Source organism: Dermacentor variabilis, chromosome 3, assembly GCF_050947875.1.
Source record: "Dermacentor variabilis isolate Ectoservices chromosome 3, ASM5094787v1, whole genome shotgun sequence".
Lineage (NCBI taxonomy): Eukaryota > Metazoa > Arthropoda > Arachnida > Ixodida > Ixodidae > Dermacentor > Dermacentor variabilis.
The window spans coordinates 190,883,795-190,905,521 of NC_134570.1; the positions used below are offsets into that span (position 1 = coordinate 190,883,795).

At 45.2% G+C, this 21,727-nt stretch overlaps 1 protein-coding gene across 3 annotated transcripts in view; it reads right to left on the reverse strand.

Annotated features, from left to right (window-relative positions):
• Nucleotides 1-313: 313 nt before the first annotated feature.
• Nab2 (Nuclear polyadenosine RNA-binding 2) overlaps nucleotides 314-21,727 on the reverse strand; it is a 157,141-nt gene continuing 135,727 nt past the window's right edge. For all 3 annotated transcript variants that reach the window (XM_075686761.1, XM_075686758.1, XM_075686759.1), the window contains 3 exons: nucleotides 19,224-19,339; nucleotides 13,677-13,737; nucleotides 314-566 (listed from right to left, as the gene is read on the reverse strand). In XM_075686761.1, coding sequence (XP_075542876.1) covers nucleotides 13,722-13,737; nucleotides 19,224-19,339 — 132 coding nt within the window. In that variant the 3' untranslated portion in view covers nucleotides 314-566; nucleotides 13,677-13,721. The remainder of the gene's footprint in view (nucleotides 567-13,676; nucleotides 13,738-19,223; nucleotides 19,340-21,727) is intronic.

Consider the following 21,727-nt stretch of genomic DNA (forward strand, 5'->3'; position numbering starts at 1 on the left):
GCAAGAACGCCCATGTGTACCATGCTTTGGGAAGCATGATGAAGAACCCTAGGCATTCCAATTCACTCGGAGCTTTCCTGTGAGGAATCTCTCAAAGCTTAAGTGTTACTTCATGGGTGTGAACTCAATAAATAAATTACTCAGTAAATGCGAGTGTTTGCACTTACTTAGGAACATTTTGTTGAAGTTGTTGCTACGATACTCCCATGATCAGCATACAATGCTCCCATGTGCAGCCAGCGCCTTTTCGAGCCACCAATAAGTGTTCAAGATACTGACATGCCATCTCAGTGTTAACGAGCCAGAGTCAGAATTCAAAAATTCAGAAGCTACTTTTTTTCTTTTTTCATGCATGTTTTTCTTTTTTTTTTTCACTAAGATTTATTTACAAGTTTCATGGCAAAAAACCAAAACAAAGAGAATCGATGCAAACCCGCTAGTAAGAACGTCGATGGCGAAAACAACAGCTACACAGGTGTGGCAGTAACAACATTGATGCAGATGAGGATGGCGCTCATCTGTGATTGGCTATCTTGGGCAGCCAACTGGGAATTCCTGCAAAGAAGCTGCAAAGAAAGAATCTTGTTCTGTCAAGTATGTTTAGGCACACAGAAAGCACTGCTCACAGTCAATGCAACCGCTTTCCAACAAATTGCGCCATTGGGCATTGCCTAATCGTTTTTATAGGGTATCAAAACCAACAAACCAAACAGTGGCTACAGTCTACAGTGCTGCATGATGATACAGCCAACACTGGGATTATGGGTACTTAGTGTATTTACTCGAATATAATGCGCACCTTTTTTCAGATAAAATGGGTCAAAAAATTGCATGCGCGTTAGAATCGAGTATGACCCTAAATCCGCATTACCATATCACTATCGGCATTAGAAAAATGTCCACCTCGTACGCACTTCTAGCCTAGCTGCTTAGCTTCCTCCATGTGCATACCTCCATGTTGTACGTGCAACTAGGCGCTGGTGTAACCTAGTCTACCGCCTGTCTTCCCGTTTTTTGAATTTATTCAATCAGCATGAAAGCTCTGACTGCGAAGGCATGCCAAGTCCACCATGATGCCACATTTAAAAGGAATGTTATCATGTGCGCGGAGACGGTCGGAAATCAAGCCACCACCCCCCCCCCCCCCCCCCCTCCATCACGGGCGTTCGCAAATCTCGAAACTTGCATGCGGGACTGGCGCAAACAGAAGGAGAATGTTTTCTCCAGTAAAGCAACAAGGAAGGGTTTCAATGAACCGAAGCAGTGCCACTTGGCTGAAATAGAAGAGCTGCTCGCGAAATATGTGCAAGAGCAGCGAGCGGCACAGTGGCCTGTGACGACTGATCTGCTCAAGGTACGGGCAATGACGTTAGCCCTACAGAAAGGGCTAATGCGAAGTGACTTCAAAGTGAGCAAGTGCTGGCTATCAAATTTTATGAAAAGAAAAGGCTTTTCTCTTCGAAGGCGGACAGGGATATGCCAAAAATTGACAGAATATGAAGAGAAATTGCAGTTTTCAGCAGTACATTTTGAAGTTGCGCCATAGAAACGGCCAGCACTTCGGACAGATTGGAAATGCCGATCAGAGGCCGCTCTACTTTGACATGCCTGCCATCACAACTGCTGAAAAGAAGGGGGCAAAGCAAGTGCACATTTTGTCTTCCGGCCACGAAGAAACTAGTCACCACAATGCTTTGTTGCACTGCGGATGGGCACAAGCTGCCCCCGTATCTTATCTTCAGACAGCAGACGCTCCCGAAAAGAATCATGTTTTCGAGTGGCGTGATTGTGTGCGCAAATGAAAAAGGTTGGATGACCACGGACTTGGTCGCTGACTGGATTGATAACGTTTGGCGGAAGAGACCCGGCGGCACTTTGGGTCTGCGTGGGATGCTTGTGCTCGACACGTTAAGGTGCCACCTTGACCAGCGCATCAAGGACAAGCTGGCTGCATGCAGCACCGACCTTGTCGTGATACCCTGCAGCATGACATCGCAGCTCTGGCCGCTCGATGTTTGTTTGAAAAAGCCAGTGAAAGATAGAATTTGGGTGCTCTACACCGAATGGCTTGTCAGTGGCTGCTACGAATTCATGCCCGCCAATAAAATGAAGCATGCCTCGCTGCAGGACATTGCTGGATGGGTGAAAGATGCATGGTGCACGATCCCTCGAATGGCACGGACGGCACCGAGGATGAAATGCTTTGGTATATTGATAGCAATAAGGAGTTGTCTGATAGCAACGACGAGTGATATCTATTGCCCCATGTGACTCTTACAGACGCAGTGAAAATCTTGGCAGCAAGGTTCGCCGCTTCCATTTGTGTTCTTATTCATCACAACTTTAATGTATTGGGAATAAATCAGTTTTTTCCAAATGAGAGAAAATAGTATTTCTAGAGGGAAGCACAAGGTGCGCAGTATTGTACTCGTTTTTTTGGTCATGGAAAACGGGTGCGCATTACAATTGAGGTTTTCATTGTTCTTATTTTTTGGTCATGGAAAACAGGTGCACGTTACAATCGAGGGCGCGTTAGAATCGAGTAAATACGGTACATAGATATGCCTTAAGTTGGTTATGGCTTCAAACAACTTAGTGACTTCGCAAAGTCACCATCTTCATATTGGTCATGACATGTGTCAGGCTCCGCAATCACTTCCAACATATGCAGCCTAAAGAAGCACTGTCTCTGAGATCTGTTTGTGTATATCAGAGGCAACCATCGCAGCGGCACGGATTTAGACACCATGTATGACATCATAAAACAAGAAGTTGGAATAGTTACGCATGTGCGCAGAAGTTTATTGCCTTCATGTGTTTACAGAATGAACATTGCTTGGATATTTAGAAACACTAAGTCTAATATATAATGCCACAAGAACATCTAAAGCTACAAGCAAGGAAGTTGGATGAATCAAGGTGCAGGCTGACATTGTTTTAATAAATGCTGCATGCAACACATAAATTCAGTTAAACCTTTATATAACAAAGTGGGTAAAATCGGCAATTTGCTTCATCATATCAAAATTTTTTTTGTGTTCAAATTCGACCTTTTATGCAAATAATTACAGTCGTCGATCGATCTTTTTTTACACAGAAAGGGGCCACAGAATTTTCCGAATTATAGAGCAATGGAAAAAAGCAAATCTGAATGAGAAAACAATTCATCTTGATAAATTTGGGAGTCAGCGGCAAACGATGCAGTTTCATGCCACGCATGTCGACGATATCTTCACATCAGCGGTACAAATTAAGTGAAGCCAGCCCTGCTTTTACATGCACTCCGCCCCCACTGCTGATAGCATCGCCCGCACTGGGACGACGCTGTCAGGAAGAGCGCCGGCAGCGGGGAGTGAATGCTTTGTCAGCCTCTCGCTATAAAGGGTCACCAAACTCGTGACTACGCAACCTCCGACACTAAATGTGCGGGACGATGGCTTACATGGTGCCATGGCCACTCGTTGCATATGCCGCAGATTACCTCTAAAGAAGGTGCACGACTGTGTATGCTTACAGCCAAGTGCAAGCACAGCCTTGACGCGCACCAACTAATCTAATGGGGGACACGTGAGACGTGCTGCAAGCCTCCGGCAACTCCACTGTGGTGTCGTCTCTTCCGTCAGAATAGGCAGAATGCACTTTTGGATGGGGAAAGCTCACACTGGTTTCCGGGGTCTCTCGGAGCCTCTGTTTTCCTTCCCTTGTGTTCTCTGCCCTCTCATTGTTCCATTTCTCTTTCCCCTCTTGGCATCGCTCAACCACTGCCCGTATTGCTGTCTCATTGTGCTTCCTCTCTCTCTTTTTCTCTGAATTTTTCTTTCCGCCTACCCGCTCATGCTTCTACACATTTTCTTTTGGAGATAGTTCCGCTTTCCCGTACGCACCAAAACATTTCTGGTGCTGTGCCAAGAGCGCTCTCGATCGTGTACTTCAATGCGTCCAGTGCAGAGTCTTGCGAAGGTGAAATTATCTCTGAAAGTAATACCCTGAGAATAGCGCCCCAGTGCGTGTTGAAAGTGTGAAAAGGCATGTGCCACGATCGAACCAATTAGACGCCCAAAGGCATGCAGATCGTATTCGATACGTAGTATGTTCACACACACAGTTCGGAGCTTTGTTTATGCATGAGCACACAGCACTTGTCTCGTGTCTGTTGCTGGGTTTCCGGTTGTGCGTGGGTTGTTGTATCATACCAACACTGCTGGCTGCCACTTCGGATGCTGCCACATCGGATGCTGCCATGCCTGTGCTTACGTTCATGGATGTGCTATGCAATATCCAAATTCAGGGGTTTGTCTGTGTGGGTGATGCTGCAGGTGATTTCCTTGCATATGTTGTGCTTGAAATAAAGCTTTTGCTGCGAGGCTCTAAATAGGTCTGTAAGAATATGTAAAAAGTAGGCACGTAAAAAAACATTTTTGCATGCTGCCAGGTGCAGGCTGCAGTACAATGTATGCTAAATTTACCTCCATAAAACGTGATTGGCAGCTGCAGTGCAGTATTCTTTTCACGTTAAATTTTTTGGCAGCTCTGGTGACAGAGTCCCGCAAATTATTTAGCCTATAGTTTAAATTAAAGCTCCTTGCATCTTTGTAACATGAAGCTGTGTACTTAGAACGATATCAACATTTACTAATAATCTGATCATTATAACCGATCATTGCTATATCTGGACTGCCGTAAAAAAAAGCTGCCGAACAAACATTCACAACCCCAAAACCAAATTCACCACTTGCGCTAAAGGATAGTCTTTGTCTAAAGTAGCCTGTGAAAAATATAATGTTTATTTATACCTCTAAACTGCGTATGTCAAGCATTAGGCGCACTGAAATTGAAATCTGCACTTGCTTTCGCGGGAGTTTCAGCTTCACTACCGCAGTGTACAGCTGCTACGCGAACACTAGCAGCCATAATTAAGTGTGCATGAAATCAATGAACGACTCAATCGACGACACTGCACTTTGCATGAACATCCAGATCGGTGTCAAAGACGGGTCTCATATGTCAATCTCTTCGCTCCCGTCACACAACACTGCCGTATGTTGCATCAACGATCCCCCAGTCAGAGATCTCTTCACACAACGAGGTGGCACTATCTGCATCCAGAAACTCCTCCATCGAAACACCACTTATTCCATTGTCAGAGGCGACAAGCTTCCAGAGCTCAGTAATGTCAGCGGCTTCCACCGTGTTGGTTCCAGGAACACAAAGCCCAGGCACACAAGGCCCACCTTTTTTCCATTGAGCGGGCATGGCCTCTGGTTGCAGCCGTCATGACCGCAGCGCTCCTGTGTGAGCTCACATTTTGGGCATTGCAAAATTTGCAGCTTCATCTCAAGCAATACAACCTTGCGCTTTGTTGGTGCCATCTTCTATCAACCGGGATGTCCGCTGCTGCTTCCGTGGAGCATTTCTGCACTTGCTGAGAAAGGGGCAAAGAGCGGGTGCCGCTTCACCTCACTTTTTTTTCTCTCCTCGACGCAGATGCATCGGATGCAAGGTGTATGGCGCCATCCTGTGGCGTGCAAGCGGGATGCGCTTCGTGGCTAATGGCGGGAGATATGAACACACGTAGGCAATCTATCACCCCATCTCGGCATCATTTGTTTAAGGGGAACTTAGGAATGTAAATTTTGTGATTATTCCGCATGGAAAACGCCATCCAGAAGGCAAAATTCTTATCATTATATGCGGTGGATAATGTACCACTATATATGTTTTTCTCATAGCCCTAATGTATTGGTTGACACCCTTAAGTCTGCTCATCGTTATAACTGATGTATCGTTATATGTGGTATCGCTATAAGTGGACTGTACTGTATTATAAACATAACTTTTGTTGGTCGAACTGAACAACACCCAGATTATCTACATTGACAGTGGTCCCAAAAAGGTCGTATAACTGGGGCTTCACTGTATTACATTTTCTTTACAAGCTGACATGCACAAATTTGCGTATCTTAGATTTACCTAAATATATTCAATAATTCATCACATCTGCGTTGGTTATATCAATGTTCGACTGTTGTACTACAGATCATTTTCACAGTAGATGAATGACAGGAGTGTAGTATAAACTGCTTAAATGTAATATTGTCAGTACAAGCTTCAGATTTGAAGACCATTTTTAAGATCCCCAGCTGAAAGCCTATTGCTTTAATGTAAAAATATTTCAGTACTACCAATTTCAAAACACGAAATATTTCAGAACGAACGAATTTTTTGGATTTTCTCTATAAGTCGCACCTGAAGATAATGAATTTGTAGCCTGAAATGTTGCGCACATTTGCATCTCACAAAGCTGGGAAAAATTAGGGCCACCATTAACAGCAGTTATTTCTGGACGGCTGTGATTACGAATCCGCATCAACCTTATCGCCATCGCTTGCAGTAATGGCAGCCTGCAGAAATAGGGACTGCACAAATTGGCACTGTCGGCACGGCACCAAGAGCCATGATGCTCTCTGGAACCGCAAAATTGCAATTGTGCCCATTGCACTGTTCACTATCATGGCAATCTTAAAGGACTGCCGACAAAAATTGCCAGCGAAAGGCACGTCTGCATAAAATGCCACCAGATCCCGAGATCAATCAGCGAGTCCGCTTATTTGCCGACTTGCTGATTGCAAGAAAAGCAGTCAAATTCGTGGATTCTCCAAGGTTTCAATAATGTTTGGTGATGATGCACAGCGGTGCATTATGTACAGCTCTCAGATGCACGAATGCTGTAAGTGCTTGCTGTGCATTTCACTGATAGCAAGTGGAATTATCAGTGAGCTTAGGCGTAGTGAGTGCCACTGTTTGAGGTGTGTTATCTAGGCTCTGAAAAAACACACATAGTTCATGTAGGATAATCAGCAGGTGCCAGAAAATCACAGCATCATGATCGCTGTCACCCTGCAGGATAGCATTTGATCCTATCACACATAAGATGCATAGAACTGCGGCGCATAACCTCCCTGTCGGTGACCGTCAGTATGATGTGCGAATGTTCGGATGTGCACTGTGAGCAGATCTCAAGTCTCTACAAGCTGTGCGCACACAAGGCAGACATGACTTCACATTAATGCAGGTTCCGACTCCTATCTTGTGTTCTTGTCACCAGCACAAACACATTTGTGGATTTATTGGTTTCAGATATAGGTGATTCACTTTGTTGAAATAAGTTTTTAGTGTAAATGTAGGTGTTTTTGATATAACGACGTTTCACAATAGCAAATTATTTTTTGTGGTTTCATGAAATTCATTATGTAGTTAAACCTCAATATAATGAACTTCAATATAACAGAATTCTCTATATAACGAAGCGTTTAACTTATGGCTTCTTCAGTGTTGGGACTGCCCAAATTCATTTTGGAGCAACTTTCGGAGCAAGTAAAATTGCATTTTGGAGCAGTTTGGAGCAGACAAAATTGTATTATGGCGCAGCTTGGAGCAGATAAAATTTCATTTTGAAGCAGTTTGGAGCAGGCCAATCTAAATTTTGGTAAAATAATGGAATATGGCAGTGTACTCCGAAACCAAAACGAAACACAGAATAAACCAACATGAGCACTGTACTGAAACTGTATTAATCAATGTCTTTAGCTGAATATTAAAGCAGCCTACCCTGATACAGAAACCGTTTAGTGTATGCAAATTTTGCTGCGATAGTGTGTTTGGCACAGTTTGGTGCAGTTTGGCGAGGAATTTGCGTTTATATCAAAATGGCGCGATTGGTGCAGGTGCTCTGCTTCTTGATCATAGAACACTGTGTACTTATCCTCCCTATAATGAATTGGTTTTACACATGATTTCAATATAACAAAATTTCTAACTGCCACCACAATGGAATACAGATGCAACAAAAGGAAACTTCCACAAGTGGAGATGTTCAAATGTTTGAATTGTAAGTGGCTGCTTGCGAACGAGCCTCTCAAATTGCACACTGCGTGACAAAGAGCAACAACTGAAGTGGAGACTGTTTCAATATAATAAAGTATGACGACTTCTGAAGTGAAGCAGCATCATGTTCTGTACAATGTCTAAGTGTGATTCACACCCTGCACGCTGTATGCTTTGGGTACGAGTGAAAGCGTGCGATGGTGTCCCAAGAAAGAAGGTGGCTTGATGAGCGCCGTCTTTCCATGCGAGCAAGGGGAAGTGGGAGAAGGGAGTGAGCTTGTGGCAATGTGCGAAAGAGAGTGAGGGGAAGAGAGGGGGGGCATGTTGGAGTGCATCTCCTTTTCTAGTGTGGCTGAACACATATGCAGGCCGCAAGGCCTGGTTTAGAGGCAGGCTTCCGTGTGTGCAAAGAGTGGCTGTGACCATAGAGTTTCATACAATTACTAGAGGGAATTCTGGCACTAGTGTCTATGGGAGCTGTAAGCAGGGCAGTTCAGCCAGCGTGGCAATGATAAGTAGTACATGGATTTGCCTAAACTTTGTCCTTCTGACTTTAAATGGATTTGTGACTTTGTAATGTGATCAATCTTAAAAAAGTACCGTGTTACATATAGTTAAATAAATATTACTATAACTGTCCGACGGCAGGGTTCGAACACAGGACAGAAGCCCAATGTTGAAACCATTAAGCACCACAGTCACATGGACAAGTGGAACTACTGCGATTAGAAGTGATTATGTATGTCTGCAGTCTTATTACCTTCTGCAGTAAAAAAAAAAAGTCTAAACTGCTTTGAAATATAGTTCAATTTAGGCAAAGATAAATCGTAAGAAATGAAGCCACATAAGCGTCTGAAGCCTCCAGCACGAAGATCAGACAAGTCCATGTACTACCCATAATTCCCATGGTGGCTGAACAATCACAGTGCCAGAGCTCCCTCTAGTAATTGCAGGAAACCCTTTGGCTGTGACACGATGGTGTGGCGATGATGTGCACTGTCTTTGCGTGGGCTTAGCGCTGGAGATTGCATAATCTAGAGTTTCGGAGACTCGTTGCAGTGAGAAGTAGACGAAGTGCTTGCTCATCACTGCCGGCACTTTTCATGATAGCTTCGTCCCACTGCACACAACATTATCAGCCACGGGGGTAGAGTGAACGTGAAGGCGTGGCTGGCTTCGCTACGTACTGCCGAGGTGAAGATATCGTCGACACGGCTTGAAACCCTATTTTTTGCTGGCAACTCTCGAATTCAATAAAATGAAATTTTTCTCATTCAAATTTGTCTTTTTTTAATTGCCTTAAAATTCTGGAAATTTTGCATCCCCTTCCATGTAAGAAAGATATACAAGCAACTATACTTAGTTGTGTGACAGGTCAAACTTTAATGCAACGAAACTTTGATGTAACGAAGCCAATTGCTGATTTTAACGACTTTGTTATACTGAGGCTCAACTGTACTGAGATTTCATTGCGCAAAGTAAGTCACTGCAGTCGCAAAATGTGTCCTATTACTGGTACTGCACTATAGCCAAAATGTTTTTCAAAGGCTGTAGGTGTGCAAAACATGCAGACCGCAGCCGCGCATATTAGGGAATCGAATCATGGCTCTGGGATGTTTGCATCATTCTAAATTTACAAACATTGAAAGGTTAACATCCGTCTTTGCATGAAGCAGACAAGTGAACATGGAGGGTAAAAAAGAATAAAACAGTGTAAATCGCCAAATAATTTTTCAGACACTTTATTTCTTTCAGACCTGCTCGATTATTCATACTTTCCTGTGGCACTGCCACCAACACTACAGAACCAATGTAGAATGGCAACTGAAATTTTGCACACCCCACAGTGCCTTGTTCCATCTTTCGGACTGATCTGTGCGAGCAATGTCGAAAACTTGGCGACTGTGAAAGAAATTGCTGCCATTTGAGCGTTGCACATGTAAACTGCACCCTCAATTCATTGTGAAGGTGCTTCCTATGCTTTCGTAGTACCATATGGCCACTGGAAAGTATTTTGCTGACTTTGCAACAAGATGCAACTTTGGTTGCCAGCTACAGATGAGGCAGCACCAGTTAGGCCTAGCTGGTGGGGATGTTGGGTTGCATGCTGTCAAGAGAAGCTCACCCTTGATATTGATACACGTACTTATTTTTATCAGATGACCACGTTTAACAGTGTAACAAATGCTATTGCTGAGCATAGGCCATGCCGGCATGTATTGGAAGTTTCTCTAATGTTATCGATGGTTCTATCCACTGTTTGTTGTCATCGAACCTTGTGTAATCTGGTTGCATGCATGTACAAGACAAATTGCGTACAGTCAACAACTGAATTTTTGGACGCCCAAATTTTCGAACATGCCTGATATTTCGGACGTCTTCGCGGCACCGCCACGAGCCCCATAGAATCAATGTATAAGGACATCTGAAGTTTAGGACGCTCGAACCCCCCACCGTCTAATTTTCCGGACTTTTTGACGCGATGGAAGGTCCTTTGGCTCCTCGCGCAGCGCCCTTGTGAAGGAAACCGACTTGCAGCCGAAGCATATCACCGATTTGAACCACAACTAGCCGAATCTAGCCATCACACAGCAATTTGGACTGGCCACGCTGGCTATGTTCATCATTGCGCTTCCGCCTCCGGCAGAGTTTCTGGAGCGACGCCATTTCATTTGTTTGCGCAGGCCACGTAACACATTTGTATAGGTGTTCTGTGGCCACGTTTTGGCTAGCGTGGTGTGTGGTTGTGCTGTTGTGTCAAGTGTGCTCTGCAACTTTTGAACAGTTTGTTAACGCTGACAACGAGCTCGACTTCTGCGCAGAACTGACTGACGAGGAAATAGACCGTCAGGTTGTGGGGGATTCAGAAGACTCCGATGTTTAAAATGAGGAGCCAATGCCTGCGCCGCCTACATGCGCCGAGTTGACGCGAGCACTGTTGACTCTTTCATCGGTGTACAGTGCTGACATGACCCTTGCTCAGATCGAGACGAATATGATCGCATGCAACCGGAGCGCCGCCCAAACAACAATCAACAAGTTCTTCAAGCCACTGCAGCAATAACACTGGCTGCCCGACGATGCACATGTACATAATAAGCCGGCAGTCGGCTGCATACGGAGTTTTTGAATGCCTCTTTTTATAGCCACTTCACTGATGCTTTGGCAGCGTTTCGGAAGCCTGGGCTTCGCCCTTTACCTCTAGATCCAAGAAAAAAAAGAAAAAAGGTGTGTTTTTTTGCATGCATTCATTTTTTTGGACTGCCTGGATTTTCGGACGTTTTTACATTCCCTAGAGGGTCCGAAAAATCGGTCGTTGAGTGTAGTACCTTCTAGAAGACAAGCAGGCACCAGCAACCACTCTGGAACCTTCAATGACTCCTGTATAAAAGCCGACGTGTTTGACCCGCTCAGGAGATTTTCGACGACTGCCGACTGTGCTCGCCACTGTCGTTCTCTGAGTGTACTGTTTTTGAAGGCACAGGTTTGCCCCATAAAACGCTAGTTTGGTCACTCACAGTTTTGCTGCATTCTTCACTGTCACTAATACATGACAATATGCTTGTGCCCACAGACAATTAAATGAAGACCAGGTGTGAAATTAAGCTCTCGGGCCTAACTAAAGGCAGCGCAGTAGAAGTTTGGGTTCATGGGTTATCAGCTGCAGCAACTATTCTGCGATCGCCTACCAAGTTTACATGTGCCTGTACTGGCAGGAATGGCAATAGCTCACATGCCGACATAAAGCCTAAACGCTTTTAATTAAATTTACGGAACACCGCTTAAACTGGCAGCACAGTCAAGGTTACACATCCAAGGTTTCCATTTCATGACAACGCACATTGGGATGGGCGAACAATAAACATGCCCACAGCTTTGAATGTGATGAAATTTTGAATAGATACAATTTGAATAAAGCACAGCATCCAGCAAAATTCTGGAAAGAATTTTTCTCTGTGATATTTCAATAATAAAAACTGTATTTACGCTCCGCCCACAAACTGAGAAGCCAAGGAGCGACACACTTTCGACACACAAATGTACACACTTTCAGTGTGGAGTGCGTGCTGACAATAAGTGGCCAGAGCAGAGTTCTCCCCCTCAAGTTTTGAGCATTGGACATGTTCGACGGAGTGTGGGGGGATTACATAACTAAGCTGCTCTGTTTCGTTTCCTTTTTTTTCTTCTTCTTTTGTCTGATGTGATGTTCTGCCACTGAATTTGAGTCACCAATTTAATAGCTTGGACAACAAAACTAAGAAGAGCCAGCAACACATCCTACTGCAATCACTAAACTTTGCAGGGCAAAGAAATGCGCAGCTCGCCGCTGTCAAAATGCACAAAACCCACGCTGGCAACAAATCACGATGTTAGTTTTTCCACTTCTAATTCACTTCTATTGCTTTTATTATTGCATGGTGAAATACAGTGCTCCATACTATATAAAACTCGGACCTCTCCTCTTTACTATAGTTCCAAAATGGCAGTGTGGCATTAATAGAAAGTGCTCGCTGTAAAGTATGATGACACCTCCCGACGCCCGATTTTCTTCGCCATTTTTGTGAACAGCGCAGTAGAAAAGTGTGATTTTGTCAGTTCTAATCACTTTCCTCTTTAATACTGCCTGCAATAAAAAATCGACCGTGGATTGAAAAAAAAATATTTTTGAAATTTTGGTGGATCGCTTGGAGTGGTGGGTAGTATAAGTAGTGGGCAGTAAGTTCGGATGACGGGGAGTGGTAAAATGGAACAGTGGGTAGCATTTCCACTGCAACCCATCGTGGGGTGAACCCTGGGTTAGAGCAAGTGCTTCTCCGTTGCCTAGGCAACGCCCGTCAGCCTGCAACACAATGCCAACACTGCTTCCCCTTTCCAAGTCCCTTGTTTGTTCACTCCGCGTCTTTTCTTCCTCCTTCGCGTCACCTTCGTTGCTCTCTTTTTGGACCTTGTCGAGAAACATGCTCGCTGCTCATTTTGTCTGCGAGATTTTGCAGCAGCCAGATGAAATACCAGTCATGATGTGGCTGCTGCAAAATCCCACAGAGAAGAGGGGCTGCGAGCATGTTTCTACACGAGGTACAAAAAGAGAGGAACGAGGGTGACATAGAGGAAGAAGAAACGCGGAGTAAAATAACTGGTATTTCATCTCACGTGGCTACACTACAAGCACTACAGTAAAGTAAACAGGAGTCAGAAAAGACATTAAAGCCGGTCCTGCACTTTCAGCAGTTACGTTATGAGTGGTCTGAATTGTACTATGAACTGTGCTACAGTCCTCTCCAATAATTTTTATAGGACCCTCTGTGCATTGAACTTTAAAGTCTCTCGTGCCAATCTCCAACTTATGCGTCTCTCGTGACAATCTCCAACTCTTGCACCAGCTGACTCCACCTTATGCCTGCAAATTTTCTGACACCACACCCGCTGATTCTTTGCTGTGACCGAATGCCCCACTCCCACTACACAATTTTGTTAGATCACCAGCAAACAGCTGCGTGAATTACAAGATCACATCAGCTATGCTCCTTCCTCAACTGTAGAATGCCTGTAACCCATAGTGGTTACATGCTGTTACATTACTGAAGCTACATTTGAGCATGCAACAAAATCTTGACCCTGTTAACAATGATAACTGCAAAAACCATTGTGCCACATCAGGCATTGCAGAGATGTCCTACAGAAGGTCTAAAACTCAGCTATGACAGGACAAAAGAAAGAGGACAGCAGGACATCGCTTTTGGCCCTGAGTGCTGCCCTCTGTCCTCGCAAGCCAACCCCCTCACACAACTCACCTGGGTGCAGCACGTGAGGGCACCAGAGGTCACGGTGATCATGGCTCAGGCAGCTGTCTCCCTGCAGAGTGAAAATCAGGAACAAAAATGTGTTCACAATTCTTTACTTCTGCACAACTGCATTGGAAGATGAACAACAGCTCCACTGTTTCACAAGCATTCTTCTTCCCGTGGACCATTTATTTTTACATGAAACCATTACAGTACTTATGAAAGGAAAGACTTGCATCCACAAAGTGAAAGCGACAGGACTCACGGATACCATCCTAGATGAAATGGACACCACACTCAAAAGGCAAGCACAAATTATGAAAAAATACTGCTACTCCTTTTTGATCTAAATGACCCCTTACCTTGATATGTAATGGAAAAGATTTCATTACCTAGCAATTTTGACAAAAGTAAACTCAATGAACAATTTTCTGGATCCCCGATTTTTCGGTGATGCACAATAATTTCGACACCTTCGTGACGCGCTGCCACAGATCCCATAAAATGACTGTACATGGATGCTTTAATTTCGGATGCTGAAATCTTTCCATGTCCGATTTTCTGGACTTTCTGCCATGATTGTAGTTTTAAAACAGCCTTAATCGTAGCCCCTCTACCCCCACCTACATTTTGAACACACTCACACGCCCATCCACTGGCAGCCATAGCCACCAAGATAACACAAAGCTTAGCTGGTTAGACGTTCGCTTTCAAAGCTCTTGCTGTTCTGTGCAGTGTTTTTCAGTGGCAGAATTCATCGCTGTAAGCATTGGCACCGATTCTGCCTTTGCCATTTTTGCCAATGACTTCGAAGCACAGAAAGTATGGCACGGAATAAGCTTTGTGAATGCCAGTTCCCCAAAGTCAGCTTTGCCGCAATAGAGCAATGTTACGCGGTCAAGCATACGCAACGTATTGCGGTGAAGCATACCACGAAAGAAAGGGGCAACTTTCATGAGGGTCATTCTGTGCCGAATGTCCCAGATATTGCGTGCAAGCTATGCTCAATTCTATTCTCAAAAATTGTGCTCAATAATTTTGGTGCACTATTTGCCCTCGTAAACTACTGTGGAAGAAAAAACTTGTCTGTCTTACAGTGATTTGAATTCTGCCATCGGGGGCAAAACCTAGGCTGCGAAAAAACACCCGTGGAAATACAATAATACACAAAATGCTTTAAATATCTGCTGGCTGCTAGAAAAGGAATAGCACTACCTTATTCCCTCTCACTGGTGGCCGCTGTTTCGTCTCACAATGTGCTTTGTGGTGAAGCAATCGGGTGATTATGCACAGACTGACTATTTTACAAAATTCACGTTGGCCGACGCTGATGTTCCTGTCGTCACCCCAGCTATGGATGCCAAAATAGTAGACTTAGATCTTGATGGCCCTGATGAGGATGAAGAGCCAGTGGGCAAACAGCCTCATGATAAGCCAACTGTGTTGCAGATGCAGGAGAGCCTTCGTTCCAATACAGTTAGGCTTCTTCTTAAGTGGTTAATATGTTCCTGAAAATCACCATCTTTCAGTGCCAATGTTTAGTATATAGAAAAATGGTGATTGTACGATACATTTTCCAGTCACTAGGTTGCATGTAAACAGGAAAAGGTGCAAGGCACACAAGAATGAGTGCAGTAGGTGTCTCAACAGCAGCTTCCTCGCAGTACCTGCCTGCCCGTGTCACATGAAAATGCCAGCTACTCTCGGTCTCCTATTCTCATACAGTAAAACCTTGTTCAACCGTATCCACTTAAACATTAGTTTCGTTTTAAAAGTAGTAAACTCAAATCCTCGACACAGTGGCCATTAAACATAACGTGTTTTGTATCCACGTAAACTGTACCAGTTTATTGCGTACATATCGGTTAAAATGTAGTGTTTCTACTTTTCGTTCGTCCTGTCTGTTTCTAGTCTCTGTCTGTGTCACTTCAAGCTACAACGCAAAATCATTTTATCGCACCAACTCGCCGAACTTTCTACCCTTTTGCATTACATTTCTTATTTTCGTCGTGCAATTACGGTAGTAGGTCAGCCCAACAGAAACAATAGCCTCAGAGATCAGAACAGCCTCCAAGCGCAAATGCAGAGGGCGCTTAGAAAGGTGAAGCAACATCAACATTATTTCGGCGCCATGCCAGCGAATGTTGTGGCCACGAGGAAGGAAAAATTTAGGAGAGAGCATTATGTCACACAGCCAGTCTTGGCAAGCGAATGCTCCGTGAAGCCAACCCTTTGCACAGTGGTGGCCCAACACGTGACCTCTTGCGTTGAGAACACGGAGCAAGAATCGAGATGTTCTGGGACGTTTGGTTCCTAGTAGCTATGCCAGTAGTTATTTGATGCACACTTGTTCAGCTGCCCTGCCGTGGCTCAGCCTTAAGAGTGGGAACACTAAATCCAATTGCGCACTTTGACGCACAATTGCTTGTTGAGCCACCACACTCAGCTTAAATTGTGTTGCGCGATGCTCCCTCCTAACTTTTTCCTTCCTCCATGGTTGTGGCCCGTGCTGTGGCGCCGTGCAAGTTAGGATTCGCGTCACGCCGAAGCTCGGACAAAATCCAGGTGCTCAGAACTGAAGAAAAATTTAACATCATTCATGTTATTGAATGTGGTACAAAGAAGTCTGTGCTGGCACGCAAGAGGATCTACCATCAACTACGGCATGTGGCATTTGGAATGCGAAGGTGAAGTTGCTCAGCAGTGCAGCAGCAGCAGTGCAACTTTGTCAGCTACAAGATTCAACTTTTCGAGCTCTCACTTTTCGACATCGCTGCCTCTGCTGTTGCCAAAGTGTTGCCTAATGACAGTGATGAGGATGACATGGAAAGCGACAGCACAGGCGCTTTAGGCCCAACAGTGGCAGAAGCTGCATGTTACGTTAGCGTCATGCGAGTATTTGCTGAGAAGAGGGAGCTGGCGAAAAAGCTGGCTAGCAGCTTGAGTTTGAGGCCAGTGTCGTTGCTGCTGGCCACCACGGCTTCAAACGAAAATAAGACTTATGTCACATGAAATGAATAAGCACTGCATGTTTTCTGCCCTTTCATGGCACTCTCTCCAAGTTCTGTTTTTCATACACAAGTGGGTGATTTCACGCTATTTAAGTTAAGCAATACTACTGTTCATTATTTTTCCCGAGCTCCGGCCAACAGTTTAGGCTCCTCGCAGGTGGTTGCACATCGCCATTCATAGTGACCGCCGCCAACCCGTCATGATGAGCATTTTCACTTATCTTTTTCACAGTGCGTGTCGTATAGGAAGAGTACTGCACGCTTTTAATAGGCAATAACCCAGGCGCGCTGCTATTCCCTCCTGCAGGAAAGTGAACTAAGCGTCATGTATCGCTCTGGTGGCATTATGGCATGGTATTCTTGCGTTGCCCACTCGCTCAGCTTCGTTCGCCTTTCCCACTGCTGTCTTAAAATGACAATGCACATCTCGAGTCGATTGGGTCTCACGAGCTCAACGTGCATTAGCGTCTGGTACCACAACGATTTGTGCCGAGTGGGCATGTCAAAATTTCATGCCAAACTACCCTACTCGAAGAAGCTGCTGACCCAGGCCTACCGTATTGACACGTGTAGTTCTTTATCTTTCTCGGGCGACCACGTTTCATCGCCCAACAAATGTAATCGCAGAGCGCAGGACGCGCCCGCATGTATCGGAAGTCACTGGAATGTTATCGATGGTTCCATTCGCAGTCTGTCTCCGAACCTTGCGTAATCTAATTGCATGTATGCGCGACGCGAATAGTGTAGAACTTTGTGGAAGACACGCGGGTCCCAGTGATTACTCTGGAACATTCGACGACTGATGTATAAAACCCAACACGCTTGACCCACTGATCAGATTTTCGCTGATCGCCGGCAGTATTCGCCGCTATCGTTGTTCTTTAAGTGTAGCCTGTCTTTCTGGGCACAGGTCCGCCCAATAAAAGCTAGTTTTGTCTTTCACAGTGTTGCTACTGTGTTCTTTAAGGTCACTACCACGTGGCAGTATTTACTCGATTCTAACGGGCCCTCAATTGTAACCTGCACCCGTTTTCCGTGACCAAAATAAAAGGGGAGAAAGCACCCTCGATTGTAACACGCGCCCGTTTGCCATGACCTAAAAAAAAGAAAAGTCCTGTACAGTGCCACTCACCTCATTCTTTCATACAGAAATACAACTTTCTCTCATTTGGAAAAAATAAATATTTACTCCCGATGCACTAAAGTTGCAATAAATTAAAAATGTTGCAGTTTCACTCGAAAGGCGAAGCATTGATTACGACAGCAAATTAGTAGACAGCTATACGAATGTAAGGATAGTAGTTCTATCGGCAGTATAAACATTTAAACATTGGCTTACTAATTAAATTAACAAGCATGGTGACATGCGCGCTCAAGCAAACATGAACACATCTCACTCAATGACCGCGGAAACTCTTTAAACGCTCGAGTGAGGAAGTGCGGTAGCAGGAGCGACAGAATTGACCTTTGTGGGGCCTCTCGCTTCGACGCGAACTAAGCAACGAGAACGTAGCACGGTGTGCCTAGATACGCAGACTCTTGTCTCCGTCGCAGATCGCTTTCAATATAGGGGCCGCGTGTCTGCGCCGTACGTAGCAGCCGCGAATGCAGAATGCCTCTCCTGTTTACGCCAGTCCCACATGCAATTTTCGGGAACTCTGAACGCCCGTGATACGGCCTGATTTCCGTTCGTCTCCGCACATGTGATCGCTTTCCTTGCAGTCAGCACTTACATGCTGCTAGAGCAAATGCAGAAAACGGAAAGACGGACGGTGCACTAACCTAAGCCAAAGGAAGCATTGCCTAAGCACACATACTACGTACAGCACATGGAGAAAGCTACGGCAGCTAGGCTCGAAGTGCGTACGAGGTGGCCATTTTGAAATGCCGATGGCGGTATGGTAAAGCAAGATTTAGGGTTGTACTCAATTCTAACAGGCACACAATTTTTGGAACTATTTTATCGGAAAAGAAGTGCACGTTAGATTCGAGTAAATACGGTAATTCAAAGTGAGTGAACATTACCTTTCTCAAGTCGTAAATCCTGGCTGCCTCGCTTTGAAGGGCACGAAATGCAAGGATGCCATGCAAGGATGCTATGCATTGAGTGCACATAAAAGAACCCCAGGTGGTCGAAATTGGACTGGTGTCCCCTCTTACAGAATTCCTCATAATCATATTGTGGTTTTGGCACATAAAACCCCAGGATTTATTTAAACTATTAAGCTGCAAAAACAACACAAGTCTCGGGCCCCTTGGGCCCCAACAGATCAGCACGCGATGGCATCTTGTGCTACAAGGATTTGCGCAATGTTTCGTGCTACATAGATGTCTGCTACAGTTGAGTTTGGCGATTTTTTTCAATTACTTCAGATTATACATCTTCCCAATTAGTACATTGTTCGATGCCTTTTTTTAAATACATATGAAGGAGGTCTTACTGCATTTGCACAGGACTATTTTCCTGCATACAGATTGTGGACATGCTTCTCTGTATGCTTACAAAAAAAAAAAATCAAAGTGCCTGACCAGCATTTGCACTAACCCTGCTTTCTTGGCAGTGGCTGATGTCCACTTGAGCTTGTTGGGTGGCGGCATGCTGCCTTCTGGGTGACTGTACGGACACGAGGACGACTGGCACGCCGGACCAAACTTGCATGGCTGCACCAAGAGATGGAAGACAGTGGGCACAGTTTAGCTTGAACACAGAGGGACGACACACCACCAGTTTGTTCCATCACTTCCCATCTTGGCATTACCTTGTTTTTTCCTGTCTCTGCATTAAACTTCGTTGGCAATGTGCTGGTATCATCAAGCATTGCAATTCACTCACGTACAACTTCGGGATAAATTTGCACGCTCACAGAGAATACACGAGTCATACTGAAACCAGGAGCAAAGAGCAGCCACATGTATTTAGTATCCAAAATATTCAGATCAAAACCGTGCTTGCATGGCTCAACCAGTGCACCTGCATGCCAATGCTTCAATTGACTTTTGTCCTAAACCCACACATCAGCTATGGGAACACCACAGCTAGAAGCGCTGGAATGGCTTGACTGATGGGCGGTAATGTTCCCAACCAATGCAAGGGTTATCAGGTGCTGTAGTGGAATGCTCCGGAATAATTTTAACTACCTGGGGCTGTTCAATGTGCACCGCAAGCTTGGCATGTGAGCACCTTTGCATTCTAGCCCCACCAGAAGGTGGCTACCCCATTCACTCAGCTAAAAAAGTGCGGTCGACCCACATTGACTGCACTTTCATCTATGTGTAGAGGACTTGCAGCAGCCTGAGGCTACAATCAGACAATCAAATAACACATGCAATAAGCTGATACTTCGCACAATATTCAAGCACAAGTGCAAAGAGCACAACTGTTCAGCTCAGAATGTGGTGGTATGGAGAGTAAAGAGTGCAACTGCCACAACTGCTGCAGACAGGTTTGTTGGCAGGTGTCACATGTCTTAGTCACCACACACTGACAGTTGCAACATGGTCAATGAGTTCAGCGGTTTCGGTTTTCCTGTTCTGTTCAAAAAAATTCCAGATTCCATGTTTAGAATGTGAACTGGTGGTCAGGAGCGGTGTGGGCTTCATCATCACCATCATTTATTAACCCTTAAAGGGCCCCTCACCAGGTCTGGCCATTTTGAGCTGACAAGCACAGAGCATACAATGCGCGCTAACAATCATGTTTGCAAAGAATTCCATGGCTACGCACTGCGGAAAGGTCTGAAATTTCAATCAGAACACCGTTTTTCTTTTCTCTTGTGGCGACCGCGCTCCAAGCCGGACCGTGACGTACCGTATTTACACGATTGTAAGTCGACCCCTTTTTTTAAATTTGAAAGTCTGAAGTTGGGGGGTCGACTTACAATCGAAACCGAAACATGGCCCCACCAAAAAAAAAAAAGCGATACCAACGGGAGCTACAATGTAGTTACAATTTTATGTTTGCTCTATGGCCCTACCCTTATCTTTTCGCTATCCCGCGTGTTTGTTCGCTTTTCGGAAGGGTTTTTCAACATTTTTGAGAGCTTTACATTGAATGCAACACTCATGGGGGGGGGGGGTGTCGATAGTTGATGGAAGCGCCGCTGTTCCCATTTGCGGCGGCATTCTCAGAACAGCGGCGCTTGCGGGGAGTATCGGTAGTTCATGGAAGAGCAGACACCGCTCGCGGTTTTCTTTCTCTGTTAAAAGGCATTGGTATTGGTTTGACCAACTTTTTGACGCATTCCACTTGACTGCCGGCTACGTGCTACTTCTATGCTTCCCCAGTCGTCATGAGTGCTCCAGGCCCACTAATCGTTCGGCACTCGCTCACAGCAGCGTTCAAGAGGGCTGCCATCCTTTGCGCCGAAGAAACAAATCACTGCGCAGCCGGCCGCAATTTCGATGTTTCTGAACGGGTGGCGCGAGAGTGGCGACTGCAGCGAAGCGAAATGTGACGGCAAGTGAGAAATTTCCCACGTGCCGAAGTCTGGACGCTTTCCGGAGCTGTAGGCTAAGCTTGCGGCGTACGTCGCTGAAATGCGTGATCGGTCCCTGCCAGTGAAGTGCGACGTGGTCATGAAACAAACCCGGACCTTCGCCTTAATTTTAAGGTTCTGCTCCGCTGTGAGTACAACAAATGGCTGGCGGCAGAAGACTGCGAAATTACGCCAACCGGACCTGTCAAAAGAGCCTCTCTGACGGCTGCGTGTGGTTGGGTGCATTTGTCGTGTAATGCTGTCCTGCAAGATGTCCTGGTGCGGTGGTTTGCCAAATTTGAAATTTCGCTGGACCACGATGCGCTGTGGGACAGCAGCAACGATGACGATGGCAGCACTAGTGAAGTCGAGTAGTCCAGTGACCATGTCGGCTACTAATAAATTTTCGTTATCGAATGCGCCCTTGGGTATGCTCGCTTATTTTTTTTTTTTTTTTTTTTTCCGGTCACGCGATATGGGGGGGTCGACTTACATTCAAGTCGACTTACAATCGTGTAAATACGGTAGTTGCGTCCTTACGCCTACGTAGTTGGGTCCGCAGTGTGATGTCGCT